This window comes from Eptatretus burgeri, chromosome 16 (genome assembly GCF_056783735.1).
Source record: "Eptatretus burgeri isolate ZD-2024b chromosome 16, Ebu_testis_v1, whole genome shotgun sequence".
NCBI classification, from domain to species: Eukaryota; Metazoa; Chordata; class Myxini; order Myxiniformes; family Myxinidae; genus Eptatretus; species Eptatretus burgeri.
In genome coordinates, this window is record NC_140976.1 from 28,126,162 (window position 1) to 28,144,056 (window position 17,895).

Here is a 17,895-nt window from a genome sequence, read left to right on the forward strand (position 1 = left end):
GCCCATTCCCATCTCCTTGAGATGATGGTCAACCTGCTGCAACCACGAGGCACGTGGTCTTACCACTGGCCTCCTCCACTCATGAGACTCCCTCGCTGAGAGAATCTGGTGAGCAGGATCAGCGTCTGGAAAACGAGCCACATGTCCATACAGCCGCAACTGACGCTCACGGACTATGCAGGAAACAAATCTCATCCGAGTCTCTCTCAGCAACCGCTCGTTGGACACAAAATCCGACCAGCGATAGCCAAGGATTCTCCGAAGAGACCTGGTACCAAAGGAATTAAGTCTCCGTCTCAGATCCTTGGTCAGAGTCCAAGTCTCGCATCCATAGAGCAAGACTGGAAGTACCAAGGACCTGAAGACTCGGACTTTCGTCCTCCCGCACAGCTACCGGCAGCGCCACACCCCATGATCCAGTGAATCCATGACTCCCCAGGCCCGACCCAGATGTCTATTGACCTCTGACTCACAGCCAGCAGAGACATGAATATCACTGCCAAGGAAAGTGAATCTCTCCACGACCTCAACATCCTCACCACAAACAGACACAGACAGGACAGCAGCATCCAAGATGTCACCGAAAGCCTGGATCTTAGTTTTGACCCAAGAAACCCGTAATCCCAGCGGCTCCGACTCCTCATTCAGCACCTCGAGGGCCCCCAAAAGGATATCTAAAGTCTCCGCAAAGATGACTGCATCATCTGCAAAATCAAGGTCCGAGATCTTGACATTCCCAAACGATGCACCGCAGCTTGATCTCTCCGACATCCTCCCTAAAATCCAGTCCATACAAGTGCTGAAAAGTGTGGGGGCCAGTACACACCCCTGACGAACTCCAGTAACAACTGGAAATAAGTCAGAGATAGCACCACCACACTTCACAGCACTCTCAGTAGCAGAGTAGAGTTCAGACATCAGATCGATCAGTTTTGGTGGCACCCCACGAAGACCAAGAATCCTCCAGAGGACATCCCGATTCACTGAATCGAACGCTTTACAGAGATCAACATAGGCTGCAAGCAGCCCCTGCCGAAACTCTCATCTGCGTTCGGTGAGGACACGAAGAGCAAGGATACGGTCAATCGTTGACCTCTTTGGTGTAAAGCCTGACTGCTTTGGACGCTGGTGCTCAAGCAGATGGTGGCGAACCCTATCAAGAATTATTCGAGCAAAGACCTTGCCCAGCACTGAGAGCAGCGTCACCCCTCGGTAGTTGTTGCAGTCTTGGCGATCACCCTTCCCTTTCCAGAGAGGAACAACAAGGCCCCTCTTCCAATCAGTTGGGATGATGCCTGTGTTCCAGGCAGAGCACAAAACTGCATGCAACGACACGAGTGCAGCATTCCCACCAGCCTTGAGAAGTTCAGCATGGATGCCACAGATCCCTGGAGCTTTGCCCCGTTTCAACTGGTTCACCGCAGCCCGTGTTTTCACAAGCGAAGGTGGACCACAGTTGATTCGAGGGTCAGCAACAGGGATTGTAACACCCTTGACGTCCAACTCGACATCTGGGGGATCAGCCTGGTGCAACCGCTCAAAGTAACCGGCCCAGCGGGCCTTCACTTCAGACTCCTCTGTCAAGAGCCTACCACTCTGCTCTAACTGCAGTGCTCCGAGGGATGGGCTTGGATGAACGCAATGCGTGAATTCCCCTGTAAACGGGACGAGAATCACCTGTCCACAGGTGATGCTCTACCCCCTCACAGATTCCTCGCACATAGGCCTCCTTGTCCACCCTCAGTACACGTAGGCCTACAGTTTTATGCCTAGGCTCCCTGAACAGCTCAGCTCTGCCATTCAGCCTTGCCCTGCAACTCTGGTCAATGGTATCCAGTGTCCCTTGAGAGACAAAATTCTTCTTTGCCCTGCAGTGAGTTCAAAGACATCCACCGGCAACATCAAGGACGGTGGTCTTGAAGGCACTCCACAACTCTTCAGGACCCCCCAAAGCACCCAGACCCCCCAAGTGTCCACTCAGCCTGTTCACAAACTCCTCAGCTACTCTCTCATCCCTGAGCTTGCCAACATCCAGCCTCGGCTGGGATGGTACCATTCTCCAGGATTTAAGGTGCAGCTTTAGAGTTGCTACAGCAAGCCTGTGGGCAGTATTGAGGAACTGAGCACTCCGGTAGACCCTGCAGTTCTGGATCATCCTCCAACGACCGTCAATGAGGACATGGTCAATCTCCTTTGCCACACCGCCAGCGTTGGAATACCAAGTCCAGCGATGAGCTTGTGGGCGCTGAAACCATGAACCAGCCACCCTAAGTCCATGACTTCTTGCAAAGTCAAGGAGCTTAGTGCTATTCTGGTTCATAGTTCCTGACCCATGGGGACCAACACACACGTCATAACCATCCCTATCAGTTCCAGTCGATGCATTGAAATCCCCCAAGACTAGAAGTGTATCTCGTCTGGGGCACTGATCAACCACAGACTCGAGCGTGGCGTAGAATGCATCCTTCACGGTGATATCACTCGCCTCAGTCGGAGCATAAACAGAGACCAGGGAAATGACACCTAAGGAGTGACGAATCCTTAATCTCATAATACGCTCGTTGACCGGTGTTACCTCAATTATCATTGGAGTCAGCTTATTGGACACAGCTACAGCAACTCCTTGGGTATGGTAACCATCAGAGAGACCAGACCAATAGTCGGTGTCCAGATCTAAGGAGGGTTGCGACAAAACTGCGGACGCCGATCGAGCGACCATGTGTCCCATTGTCTGTTCGTCTAAGAACTGTTTAACTGGGGGTACATCTCCCTCCCCCCCCCAACCGACCGAGGAACGCACCTTTGGCGGATGTGCTACTTCCCTTATCTGGTGATCTTGAATTCGGCTGAGCTGTCCTACTATTACACGCTGGATCCTGTAAACTGAACCGTTGGGAATGTCAACTTCCCAAGCCATCTACCTGCAGACAGTGCTCTTGCGGGAATGTAAGGAAGGGATAAGCACACGCCCGTATCAAATGGTGTTCGACGCCTTGCCGACAACCTTCCATGTGCAAAAGAATAATCGGGGGTGAATCCTAATCTACCCGTTCTAACGCAGTTTGGATCCCACTGACCCATCTCAAGGTGAGGGACTATTCTAAATATTTATTATGGAAATAACTACGCTGAAGGACCTATGTGTCACAAGTGCACATTTACAATTGGATTTTCTCAAAACCGCAACGTGTGTGTGTGTGTGTGTGTGTGTGTGTGTGTGTGTGTGTATGTATGTATGTATGTATGTATGTATGTATATATATATATATATATATATATATATATATATATATATATATGTATATATATGTAAATTGACACCTCCCATGTTCTTCTTGCCAAAGCAGCTGCATAAAGCAACCATGAAGGCCTACGCAAGGTAAGTGTTTTGCTGTTTCAAACCCTTCCCAGAGTTCCTACACAGCAATAAAGACATTCACAAATAGTACACACATGAGAATCCCAATGCTACACACCCCCTCAGCTGCTGGACCGGTTTCATCGCTTATTGGCTAATCATCAGTGACAGCGCAGACAGCAATGATTACCAATGAGGCTCTCAAGCATGTACCACGTGGTTTCAGTCATGTGCATCCGAGGTGGAGCCCCTGCAACTGTTTCGCCAAAAGAGCCTTTTAAAAATATAAATTGTTCTTTTGCTTGTGGATGTCATGTGACCTCTTATTTACCAACTGGTGTGACATATGAGTCATAAGGAGAGGTTAAGCAAACTTAGGCCTTCCCTAAAAGGTGATCGTTAATGGCTCAATTGCTATAAAGTCTGATGGTGTGAATGGGGCTTCTTTAATTTTTTTAAAAGAGCAATCCAACTTTTTTTTCTTAAATTGCATGGTATGTTACAGAAATGGCTGTGCAGAATAAAGCTGCACACATTTTCTGAAGGTGTGGACAAAAGGGTTAGCAAATAAATCTGAAGTTTCGGAAGCTGAGAACTGTGTGAATGCAAGACAGTTCATCAAAACAACAGAGAAGTTAATCCGTTTGGGATCATGGGTCAGTAGTATAGAGAAAATCTGTGTGAACAAGGCACCACCGTTTTCGCTGCGGTGGCTCACGGTCTGAAGATGTGAATGGTTGATGTTGTGTGCAGCAGCAATCGTTTGATTGATAAAATGTTTCCTCAAAACCTATCTTATCATAAGCTGCCAAGCTGGTGCACTATTGCCATTGCACAAGATGTCACCTGAATTTTCCTCAGGTGACAGTATATGTGAATCATACGAATTAAAGCAATTAACCCAGCGATGTCGCATTCATCTCCGGGTGCACTGATTGCTCTTGAGCAGTAACCGTGTTATTTACCACCATGCCTTCTCATGTCGCTCACGAGTTCTCTCCTTCGTTTGCGTTCGCCTCCTTGCCCGCATTAAATATTTTAATGTGAACGTGAAACCTTACTAGGGAGCAAGGTTTGTGTAAAAGAGCATGGACTGTTTCCTCCAGATTGGCCGTGAACACAGCTTCAATACGCAGATTGCAGTGACACTGCGATGTGATGTCACTTCCACTCGCACAAGGGCTTACATTATTGCTACCAGTAGAGGGAGATGTTTGATAAGTGTGCTTGAGATTGCCAGTGTTATAAATTTAAATGTTGTGAAAGTTGATAAATGTCCGTTACGCAGGGACTGGGATGCCTTTATGCAGTCGGGGTTCATTTACTATGCACGAGCACCAGTGTTGCCCAGTGCTGTTCTAATCCTGTTCGTATTTTGAAAAGAAATTCAATTTTGGGTTTTTCCCCATTTTTGGGGGGGGGGCTAAAATACTTCCCTCCACCCACTGCACACTCTAAGAAACGGGGTAGGGGAACCATCTAATATTACCTTTCACATAGCTACAAACGTTTCGGCACAACAGAGCGATTAAAAAAAATCTTTTTGATTATTTTTTTAATTTTCCAATTTGTTTTTGACTTAAGCACTCCCCCTTCACTCACTGATGAACCTCTTAAAGTATGATGAAATTCTGTTTGGCTATCTCTGATAAAAATGATGAGACAGACAGACAGACACACAAATGGCTCTGTGGATGTACGATTTAAAATGCACAGAATTTTCTCCCTCGTCATTTTGCAAGGACTGACGAACCCCTCTATTCACAGATTCGCTTTTTGTGGACCCCGCATATTCGCGGGTCATAAAGTGTGCCCTGCTTTAACATTTGTGCTTCGCATGTTTGCGGTTTAAAAAAATATATGTATATATATATATATATATATATATATATATATATATATATATATATATATATATATATATATATATATATATATATATATATATATATATATATATATTTTTTTTTTGTCTCGATCCACATGGGGAATTAGAAATCGACCAACATCACAGTATTACATAACCAGAGTTGGTGTCAAAGCCACCCAATGCTCGCCTGTTTATACCTTTATCGTTTTTAAAAGACTCGTTTAATAATATTTCTTATAAAGCATTGCAGTGAAGTCTGATCCAAATAATTTTAAAGCAATACATGTATTTGTATATTGTAATCAGTAAAAAATAGTGTGGTAGATAAAAACATTAGAAAGGAAATAACTTGCACCAAAAACTTTAACATTTTCACGCTCACGCTGATGCTGATGCTGACGCTCACACTGATGCTCACGCTCATGCCGGGGGTATCGCTATAGCTCTCTGTTCTCCGAACAGGCGAGCTAAAAAGGTGCAAAAACGGATCCCCTTAACTCCAGCCCAATAAGCTGACAGCACTTCCAATCATCAGCAAGGTCATGGAATCCATCATCGCAGTTGACATAAAATCAATCCTTTTCTCCAACAGCCTCATCTCAGATCATCAATTCAAATTCAGACATAGTCACTCTACCTTGGACATGCTGCTTCTACTCTCTCAACAATGGATGGAGGCCCTTAATATCAGACATGAGATCAGGGCCATCTCTCTGGATATATCTCGAGCTTTTGTTGCAGTCTGACATCGGATGCCATCCTGTCCAATTGCAGAGTCAGAGGCGAAGGTTGCCAGAAACTTTTCCACCTTCTCAGGTGTAAAAGATACAGAATCCAGGAGCAGTTGGGTACGACTGGGTGGAGTGTGTGCAGAGAGAGACGGGTTAGGGACACAAGATTTTGAAGCAAACACAGAATTGAGGCATTCGGCCTTCTCACGAGCAGTCGGCTGTGGTGCCATTTGAAGTGAGAGAAGGGATGGAAAGGGAGCATACACCAGCAACAGACTTGACGAGGCACCACTAAGTTTGGGAGGAGGGAGACAAGTTTGAAAGTTAATTCTTGAGATTGGACAGATATTTTGTGGCTCTCATGATGAGTAGACACACACTTGTTGTGGGCTTTGTGAAATGATCTGAGGTTGCCTTCGGTTGGATTGACCTTCCAGGAGGAGAATGCAAGTTATTTTAAAGCAACTGCCTCGCCAAAGGATTCAGAGTACCGAGAGCGGGAGGATGGGTAAGATAACTGAAGACAAGATGGGATGAATATAACTTTGCCACAAATACTTATATTTGGGCTCATTCAAGAACAGTGTGGAACTCTTCAAATTCGTACTTGAGAAAGGGAACTTATTCTGCAGAAAATTAATCCAATGCATGCACTTTTTTGCATTGGAAAACATTTGCATCAATTTCCATTTTGTGGAAATTGTCGACTAATAATTGTGCCAGTGTTGTGAGGGTGTCGTAAAATGTAGATGCATTTCCCCAGATTCTATGAAACGAAAATCTGTTGTAAGGGTTGAGGGGAACCAAGGGGCTTTCTGCCACCACTTCCAACTCAAGCCCTCATACCCCACAAATTGCCCACTACCCCCCTCCCCCCCAGTAATTTTTGTTTTTTTTTATCATCAGAGCCCAAATTATGTTACCCGATGCATGACAGTACAGTTAAAACAAAACTTAAAAGGCACATGGTTCAAAGTAATTTTGTTTTTAGATCCTCGGGGAGGATCTCTAAGTCTTACTCACGTTGTTGTTCTTGTGGACTTTTTGGTTTCAGAGCCTACAGTTTTCATCGAAACTTCCTGAAACTTGGTGTATATATGTAAAAATACCCCGCGCAGACAGTAACCATCTCCGATTTTGAAAATTCCTCCGAGAAAAAAGTTATGACGTCAAAATATCTCCGCTAATGGAAATCGCCTGAAAAATTATCTCCGAAACTCGGCAAGCTTTTTGAATTCTGTTTGCGGGAATCGAACCGGGCATTAGCAGAGATGAATTACCGCACATATGATACATCACTATGACGTCATATCAATTTTTATGACGTCATTCCTATTTTTTGACATTTTTGGTTTCACAACCCAGAGTTTTCATCGAATCTTCGTTAAACTTGCCATGTGTATGCAGAAAGCCCACGCGCAGGCAGTAACCATCTCTGATTTTGGAAATTCTTCCTAGAAAAAAAGTTGACGTCATAATGTCACCGCTAATGGAAATCGCCTATACCATTATCTCCAAAACTTGGCAAGCTGTTTGAATTTTGTTTGCGGGAATCAAGCCGGGCATTAGCACAGATAATTTATAGCAAACCTGATACATCACAATGACGTCATATTCGTTTTTATGACGTCATCATTAAGAGGACGAGGATCTTAGCTCATTTGAGCTTGTTTCATTTTGTCCTGGAGATTTGCCATTCTTTCGGATGAAACAAAGTCGAGCCAAACGAGCGAATAATCATTTTTTGTTCTTCCTCTTTCCCAATTCATCGAACTTCCTGCATCTTTTAATTGCAACAGATTTCTACAGGAATGGGTTTTGTAAAGTTCAGGACCACCTACAAATTGCAAGTGCAACAAATTGCAAGTTTGATCATGCATGTCCTGTTTACATGTGTACATGTATACCAAACGAGAGGCATTCAAAATGTTCTCAGAATGAGATACATGTACTCACAACAGTCCAATAAATCGTGATGTTTATTTTTCAACATCCAAGTATACATATAATGTATACATCCTGAACAGACCACCACACTGGCATAGGGTGAAATCCAGCAAGGCTTTGTCCACTTGACCATGAAGATGCTCATGCATAATTGGGAGAAGAAATTTCCTTACCACTTATATTGTTGCGGATCCAGGGTTCAAAGTTTGCCACGTTGGGGAGCACTCGGATCCCTCTCAAACGCCCGGTCCTGAGACTATCGAGCACGGATAACTCCACGTACCGGCAGGTTGCTAATCAACCATGAGCGCCGATTGGTACCGGCAATCCGGACAGGGTTTCACTACTTCGTATGGGTACCTTACTTGTGGACAGCCTCATAAAAGGGGGTCTCGTGCCCTCGATTTGTACTCGCATTAACTTACCTGATCAGGTGTAGCCGAGCAGAGCTGTCAAGTACGCACCAGCTAGCTTTATCAAGAGTCAAGAGTCAAGTCACCAGTCAAGAGCTTTATCAGCTAGCAGTACGTGCGGACCATGCTACACCAATGGAGGAAAGACACGACGAGCTCAATGCATTTATAATATATGCAATTTATTCCTGAGTGAGGGTGAGTAAAAGTAGTTGTACAATAAAAGGGATTTTATTGCACAGCAATAGGTACAGCAGGGGAAAGCAAGGATTGATGAGATGTGGTAAAAGAAAGTACACGTAGTTACAAAAGAAGATACGGTGCAGAACTAAACCGATACCAGATTTCTACAATCGTAATTACGCTAACATGACAGGCACCCTCAGAATCATACCCAAGGAAATTAGATAGTAAGAATGAGAGAGAAAGTTTGAGGTGTTTGCGACCTCTTTTTACCTTGCGCAGTCAACGGACTGATGCATCCCATTCACTGAGGCAGGGGAAGGGGTGAAGGAAAACTGAGGGTGTCTATTGTGTGTGGTCGAAAGAAGGTGCAAAATGAGGGGTGCAGTGATTGGCAGATGAGGTGCAAAGTGGAAGATGCAAATGATGTGAATCAAGGGGGGTTGGAAACAAGCAAAGAACACGTGAGAAGATTGTTTAATGTGATGTGAAAAGAAATCTGTAGTGTACTACGATCCTGTCTAAAGCTGCACTCGGTCTGGCGCCTGGCTATTCCGTTTGGTCGTGAACTCTGTTCCACTCCGTTCTGCTTCGTCAAGCTTTGCTGTCCTTCGACCTGTGATCACCTGAACCGACCAACACCCAAGAAGAACCAGAACCACCCTCTGGGCTCCTCCCTCCGCCAAGCGATCATAAATCACCGGGTGTTCCTAACAAAGTCGGATCAGGAGAGCCAATATAACTTTCTAACACTCATTGGTGCACGGATCATTACCACGGCTTTGACCCTGCCCATGCGAAGGTCCGGCAGTGGAATATGGCCCCATTTGCTCTGCACTCTGCCATGTGACTGAGCTCTGAGATTAACATGGCTGACATGTATTTGGTCATGCTCCCCGGCTGTGGATGTGCCCCTAACATGCAATGAAGGCCACAATTGAGCGGAGCGCTGGGGCTATCTATACGACGCTGATCTGAGCCCAGCACACACTCGTGCCCTGAGCTATATGCCAGACCAATCCTATCCGAGTGTCCACCATGGTGTGCTGCGTTCCCCCCTCTTTGTCGGTCCAAAGGGCGGTAATGAGCATCGATCGTGATTGTGGTTGAGCGACGGCATCTGTAGTGCAGCGTAGTGGTGGTAGTTTGGTGAGTTTGTGATCGAGGTGGTAGTCGTCGAGGTTATGCCATCAATGGTGAGTTGATTTGGGGTCCGATAGTGTGGGGGAATGATTATGAAGGCGTTATGGTGGTCGGAGGAATGTTGTAGCATTGTGGTTCGAGTCTGGTGAACGTTTGAGGTGAGCATCTGGCGATTTGAATGTGAAATGGCGTGCATATGCAAAGGAGTTGCCCTGTTGCTGTGGTCTGCATGCATGCATGATAGAAAGGTCATGTGTGTGAAGGCAAATAGATAAAGCATGGGGATAAATAACTGCCTAAAGCCCACGCAATGCATATGACCCATAAACCCAATCCATATAAGGGAAGGGCTATCGAAAACGAATAGTAATGGAATAACTGTCTCGGGACCACTATGTTGTGTGTGTGTGCCATTGCCTTGGGGAACGACGGTTTTGCAGAATCGTAACAATATGTACTTTTTTTTAAATAAAAAAAATGAAAAATTGACATTTCTTGGACTAATATTTGATTGCAAAAGCTTTTCTGAACATCCCATGTCGAGATTAAAAGTGTGCTGCTTTGATGATACATGATATTTCGAATGCATGCACTGCATATGTTTGTGTCATTGTAGCACTATTCGGACAGCCCAAATGGTTGTGCAACCTGTAGTTTAGAACGGGTTTTCCCCAACTGCTGGGATGTTCCAGGCCAGATATGTAGGATTTAGGCCGGGATGCTAATGGGAACCCAATGTGCTCGCAATATGCCTAAAATCTGTGCAAGCACAACGGGTTGTGACTTCATCGGGGCTGCACTTCTCCCCCATCGACTAAGAGGAAGAGGACGTGGGAGAGCGGCCTCTGATAAACGTTTGCAGAACGATTCGTATGTCGGCACAAGTTAGACCATCGGTGATTGCTCGTGAAATTGCTGGCTTTACTAATATCTACGATTTTTTTTTTTTTTTTGGTTTTGCGTTTTGATCCATTTTGACCCGTCAGAATTTTGGTTTTTGCGTTGCAGAAATGTTTTGGGCTACGATGGTCTTTTCATTTAATTTTCTTCAAAGTGGGAAATCCTGGTTTCGGCCATTTTGATCGGTTAAATGGCAAGCTGGATCTGTGCAACATATATGTTTTCACCACTTACTTTATCATAACAGATCTACCTACAAAGAATGTTGTTTATCCTAGAAAAGCAATTCTGGTTGGGCAGTGGATGATGTAATAGCCTGTGACTTCAGGGGAGGGGTCGGATGATCCGTTTGAACCCACAACCCGATGTTGTTGAGCCTGAAAATTTAAGTGATCTCAAAAGGAGGTTTGGAAATGCTGGAGAGAGGCAACTCTAGATTGCTGGATAAAAGCATATCCCATGTAATAAGGACAAATATGCTGGAAAATGTTGGGAACTGGATCGAGACATGCACAACTGTGTGCGTTGGAATAAGTAGTTCAACATGTTTCACCACCCAAAATGTGTTGTCACCAATGATCCATTCAGGCCTGCTTAACAAGACATTGCTGACACATCCTGTGCCCTGCGTAATGTTCAATAACAGTGCATGTCGTGGATTTTCTTAGTCGTGTTGCGGTCCACGGTACTTTATATCGTCAAGGTCTGAGTTACGTTGACGGTCCTTTAAGCATTTGACACACGGCAGTGAGGCAGTGTTTGTTTGGCACGTCCTTGTGTTGAAGGAATTTCAAACAAATTGATAAAGCTAACATGGGAACGTTTTCAACCGGCCCTTTGATTTTTGCGTCAATGTGCAGATGGGGTTCAGCGACCATCGATTTATATCTGACAAGTTGCACTCTGGAGTCTGGAAGGTTTATACGGAGGGCAACTTCTGCCTTTTCCCCATAAACTTCTCACAGACTCATTTTTAACTGAAACTTTGAGCCCGAAGGGAATTGGGGTTGCCGGGGGGGGGGGGGGTGCGGGGAGGGTGCATTGTGAGTGAAAACTCGTTGCCTCAGTGGGGAATACGGCAAATGCTGCACATGGAACGTGGAAGGAATGTTTGGAAATATGGAGCAATGGAAATGGAGTTGAGAGGCCAGACGGAAACTTTTTTTATTTATTTTTTGGAAGACTGTTGAAGGAGAAGGGTTGTTGCTTTATATGCTGGCGAATAAGGGTGATATTCCATAAGTCTGACTGGACGGGGATCAAAGAAACATTGCAATGTGGAGGTGCTGGTTTTAAGTTCTAATTTTTCCACTTCGTCTGCATATAACCTTTTGTAGAATGCAAGGAAGGACGCTTTTGAGGGATGTGTCTCAAGACAGTAGTCTTGAGATTAGTCTGGCAGTAAACTTTGTGGGTAGTGACCTTGCGAAGCCATGGTGGTTTTTAAAGATGGAACATAGAGAGCAGCATGTGCATGATTCAAGAAATAATTTCCTTCCCATCACCTGAACTCTGGTGGTTAAAAGCGCACTAGTAAATGCCCTCATCAGTTCAATGATGATGTGTATTCATCGGGTGAAACATCTTTGATTGCAAGTCATTTCAACGTCTCCTTTGGGTTTGCGAGCTCGTTCCTTGATTGACCTGATACTTCGAGCCGGACCGCATAGTGTGGCCCTTTGTGGCGACAGGGCTGTACATTGCGCCGTTAGTCATTCCAATGGGTGTGTTTTTTAATACACCTCGCTTCGTTCACCATTGCAGTTGAAAGAAGCGGATGAAACCAGCGTGTTTGCTTATTTATTTGTTTTGACCAAAGCTTTATATCTGCTCTTGGCTGTAAGTTTTTATTGCTCGTGAAATGCCATTCGCATTGACGCGTACAAATGTTTCACGTGAGGGGTTTCGTGCCTCGGTGCACGATTTGATATTCCGTCCTCTGCCTCGTACCCTCACAGTCCTTGTGTCGTGCTGTGTGCTTCACTTGATTGCACCTCACGTCACGTTAATCATGATTCTTGTGCTGATCTTGCTAACTGGTGATACTCATGCATCCTGTCTGCCCATGCGTGTCTGTTTTAGTTGAGTCTCTGCAGAGGTACCCATTTCTCGTGATGGAAAGCCTCACTGCTGATCCTCACCCCGCGGAGCTCATTCTCTACCTGCCCATCCCCAACTGGCAGAATTCGCCGTGTAATTAACCGCCGGATCGCATCCTCAAAACTCATATTGTTCACTTTGGGGCTTCGTTCTGCCACGCCACGTATCTGTAGACCCCATGCCATCCATGCTCTTATCACCACCTACCTCAACCCCTCCATCACCACCCCACTAGCCGCACACGTTTTTCTGCTTCGCATGACTTGGCGAGCGATGCCTCGTCACGCCTTCACGCAAAAGTTACCCCCAAGCAAGCTTGCATGTCCTTGGCGATGAACTATGAGCCATGAACCTTCCCTTATATCCCATTCACTCTGACATTTTACTATGGCTACAGCATAGTACTGTAATACTCGACACGTTTTCAACTTGCACTTCGGAAATGTAAAAACCACTTTCACCTCCTGTGGTTTCTGAGGTTCTTGCACTGGGAGTCACCTTGGTCTGCGGCTGTTTTTAGCATTCAAAAAATTAGCTGCACAGAAAACAAGGGCATTTTGGTGAATGGGAAAGACAGCTTCCAGGCTGGAAGTTTAATTTTCAGGACTGTCTTTGATTTGCTATTCTATTCTCGGTGAATGAACGTATGTCGTAGCGGTTAAAAACAAACAAACAAAAAAACTTACCTGGATGCTATCTGCTCTTCAAAAGACAAAAATCCCATTTGTACTATGCATGAGTAATCCCTTCTGTAGTGCATGAATCTAGGTGGTCTTGGCATGTACTGCATATACAGTAATTAATAAGAAGTACAAATGGGGTTTTTCTTGTTTTGTTTTTCTTTTACAATCGCATACTTCACATCAAACTTGCACACCATCAGTAAAAATTTTTTGGTGTCATTGAACTTTATTGTCTTCCTAATCCATTTAGATGTTGTTTTACGAGACTGCTTCAACCTCACTGACCCCCTTTATTATCTATGGCTGTTTTCAACCTGCATTTGATATCGCTTCCTGCACGGCTGCTGTTTGTGTCTTATAACGGCGACTCGTTTAACACACTTCCACGCTACCTGTACAGCTGATGCAATTCAGTCCCTTGGAAGTACCCTTGTGGAGGGAGCGGCACGGGGATCGATGGCCAGGGCTTTCAGCAGCAAGCCAACTGGTCCTCGCAGAGGCAGTGATGCAAGCATCACGAGCCAGTTCTCAGGAGTCGCTGACGGCCTCACTGCCAGCAACGTGACAAACAGTAAGCGGCTACATTACAATCACATGGTTATTGTTTATTAAAGTTCCCTTCCGTATTCTTATTGCTGACTTACTTGGAGTGTTTTTGGCACACTGTGTCTATGCCGGTGAAACATCGGGAAAACGTACTCATAGAGATATTGTGGTGTGAATGCTGGTTGTGAGTGGCTGAAGGCAACAGAATTGAGGATCTCGAGTCGAAGAATCTGGAAACCGGAACCATCTCATGAGAATTACAGTGATGCTTTCATATTTTCAATTAAAATCCCGACTTGCTCACTGATGATCCTTCAGGCACGTTTTCTGCTTGCCTTACCTACTCTGTTGCTCTCGCATTCTGAGTTCTCATCTATAAGTGGTGATTATCTGTACTTCACAGTTGACTCCCAAATATCATATGAATTACTTGGGAATGGAACCAAAAAGGAGTGCTGGCATCTCCCAAACAATTTGAGGGTAACCTTTCAAATTGCATCATGAGTGGCAGTCGCAGGAAGTTTTTTTTCTTATTATTCTTCTTCATTAAGCCTGTAATACATTGAGTCTCAAAGATTCGACATGTTTCACACTTGATTCATCAGCATGAAAGGTCATTAGAACCGAAATTAATGTAGGAATTAAACGAGCAACTTCCAATAAGTGCCGATAGTATGAACTTAAATTCGCACAGATAATTGCCTTTTTCTTTGACCTGTTTCAATATTCTTTTGATCACAGACTATCAAAATTAGCATACTTGGTTAAATCAGCGATTGAAGGTAAACATGTCAAATCAAACAGTTTTGTGATCTGACTGTTGTGTCAAGTTTTTAACTTTTGCGTCCACAGAGATGATGAAAATGCACCATTAAAAAAGCAACCACGAGGGAAAAAACAAATTGTTTACAAAATACAGACTCCTGAAAGATCGAGGAAACTGAGGGTACAATTTGCAGCATACTGACACTGTGACAAGGACTAATTGCTTCGATTTTGGTGAAGATCCTGATCCCTATCCGGCCTATCAGTGGAATACAAAACGTAAACTGTTCAGCCTGGTGGAGGGGTGTGTGGTATGTTCTTGTTTCAGCTTTTTCAGCTCCTCACTACATTTAAATGGTGCTTTATTTATTCCCTGCAATTTTCATTCTTGAAACAGTTGGAAATACACAACTTCACCACATCAGCATGATCGTAATCAACAATTGACTCATCAGATCATAACTTGACCAGGTTCAGCACACAGCTCCCAAAAATGGTACTGCATGTTATCCTTGTGAACGATCGTCACCATGCCTTTCTGGTCAAATGCCTTCCTTTCTTTTTGGATACATTCTGGCATACGAGATTAAAAAAAAATTCTCAAGTGATTTTTCACCATTGAGAGATGGGGCCAAAACTGATATATATATATATATATATATATATATATATATATATATATATATATGTATATATATGTGTGTATATATATATATATATATATATATATATATATATATATATATATATATATATATATATATATATATATATATATATATATATATATGTATACATATATATAGTCGTAGTTCATGAACTGGTCATCATTTGCGTTACAGGGTCAAAATATTCAATTTTTCAGTTTTCTCTGTGTTGATAGACATCACCAAGCTACATGGACTTGTGTGAAAAAAATTAGCAAAAAACACTAATTAACGGCGAATATGGTATTTTTAATTATGAACTTTAATGGATAATGCATTACAAAGAAAACACATTTTCGCGTTTATCTCTAATTCACCCTTTCTGAGTAAATTGGATGTGGATCAGTTATCCTTTGGCCGTTTTGGACAATTCAAGTGCCAAATTAATCCTGAGAATCTGCTAGATACAGAACTATGTAAAGATGTTTAGTAGATCTCTTTTAGGAGTTTGTACATATTGGTCACGGTTTGTTGAATATTTTTTATTAAAAATTTGCCAACTTTTGACCAAATTGACCATATTCCACCCAAAGACACAATTTTCTCAGAACTTTATCTTGCTTACTTTATTCTATAACAGTCCTCCAATATCATCAGAAAAACACAATGAACCTTACAACCTGAGAATTTGTTTAATTCATTAGTCATCTATGGCCGCCCAGGTCGAGCTAGTTCCAGGCGAGGATGCTAGTCCATGCGCGCGGCCGGGTGCAGTCATACTATCACAAACCTAGTACATATACGACCACAAACCTAGTACAATTACTACTACAAACTATAGGGGTATCCCATCTGCACGTCAAAAGCCTTATAATAAATATCTCAAAATTTGTGTCCGACTGTTACAAGGTATGACTTGAATAACGAGTTGAATAATCAATGTTGCATCATACAACAGCAAGTCCCAAGTGTTACTCACCTAAAAAATAACAAAATAGATTAGATTAAACTTATTGATTGAAATAAATTCAGTTTATTCCAAATTTGTCTCACCACATCTGCCGCCTCCGCCACATCCGCCGCCTCCGCCACATCCGCCGCCTCCGCCTGTTTACTCCACCCCTGACTTGTATCACTTATTTGCCTGTTACACAAAAACTATTGCATATTTTTTATTTCTGTTTTCTCCACATTAAACTTGACAAAATTACCTTTCTTCTCATACTAAGATATCTAGATATCTGTGGTTTTTCTGGTCTGTAGTCAAAGTGGAAAGTGGATGTTTTGAAAAACATGTAACAACTCCGCCTTTTTAGGGTGACCAGTTCATGAACTACCACCATACACACATATATATATATATATATATATATATATATATATATATATATATATATATATATATATATATATATATATATCACGATATCTCAAAAAATTGTTGACTGATTCGGTCCAGATGCAGATCCGGCCTATCAATAGGATACAAAACGTAAACTGTTCAGCCTGGCGAAGGTATGCACTCTACCGAGTGCCATTCTAATTATTATTATTATTCCTTACCTTGAATGTCCAATTGTAGTCCCAAGCTGCAATTAATTACTGCAAGTTGTACTGGTTAGTTAATGTTTCCGTCTTAGAAATTGGGTCACGATGCTGACATTGCAGGTTTGAATTGTGTATGCTTTATTTGATGTGTTAATTATGTACCAATGTCTGTAATTGATGTAAAAATATACTTTACTTCTCCAAAAGTCTTTTTCCTATACAAGATAAGTGTATGAGCACTTAGAGGAGAGAGTTTTGTCCATCCATATTGGTAAAATTTAGTGTTATTGAACTTCTCTACAAAATGTCATGGGACACAGTTTCATTGACAACTAGAACGGCACTCAGTCTAGCGCATACCTCCGCCAGGCTGAACAGTTTACGTTTTGTATCCCGCTGATAGGCCAGATCTGCATCCAAACCTTAACCAAAGTCTAATCAGCTTGTTATTGTCACCTACCCAACTCATCCACCAAGTTTTATCATAATCCATCTGCAACTTTTTATATCATGCTATATATCGTTTTTGGCCCTATATTTCAATATGGTGAAAAATCACTTAAGAAAAAAAAATTAAACAATTCTCATAACCAGATCCAGATCCAGATCTTGACCAAAATCTAATGAATTTGTCATTGGCAATAACCCTAGCAGTCCACTAAATTTTGGCCGAATCCATCCATAACTTTTTGAGATTTTGTGCGATATTGTTACGAATCTGGCAGCCATGAGCACTCAACATTCAGGTCCTTAAAGAACAGTTATATCGGTAAGTGTGTGTTTATAGTTAGGGCCCCCTACCTGTATCTAAGGGGAATTACATGTGTGCGCTGTGGAGTTTTGTTTACAACAAATCTCCTTCACTTCACTTCACACACTGACGCCATTGCCCACGTACGTGGGGTGGAGATTTCCATCGCCTCAGACCGGGACTCCACCCAGGAAGGCAGGGGCGTGCCCCTTGTCCAATCATGCCACAGAGAGCGACTTTCCCATGGCACCCCGGCCATTGGGGTTGAGATTGCCACAGAGAGCGACTTTCCCTTGACGCCCCGTCCAAT

General features: G+C 43.3%; 1 protein-coding gene across 6 annotated transcripts in view; it reads left to right on the top strand.

Annotated features, from left to right (window-relative positions):
- PITPNM2 (phosphatidylinositol transfer protein membrane associated 2) overlaps positions 1–17,895 on the top strand; it is a 190,780-nt gene that overhangs the window by 156,684 nt on the left and 16,201 nt on the right. For 4 of the 6 annotated variants that reach the window (XM_085858882.1, XM_085858885.1, XM_085858883.1 and 1 more), the window contains exons 17-18: positions 12,628–12,738; positions 13,729–13,899. In XM_085858882.1, the coding sequence (XP_085715008.1) occupies positions 12,628–12,738; positions 13,729–13,899 (282 nt within the window). The remainder of the gene's footprint in view (positions 1–12,627; positions 12,739–13,728; positions 13,900–17,895) is intronic. The other 2 variants (XM_085858886.1, XM_085858887.1) reach the window with 1 other exon arrangement.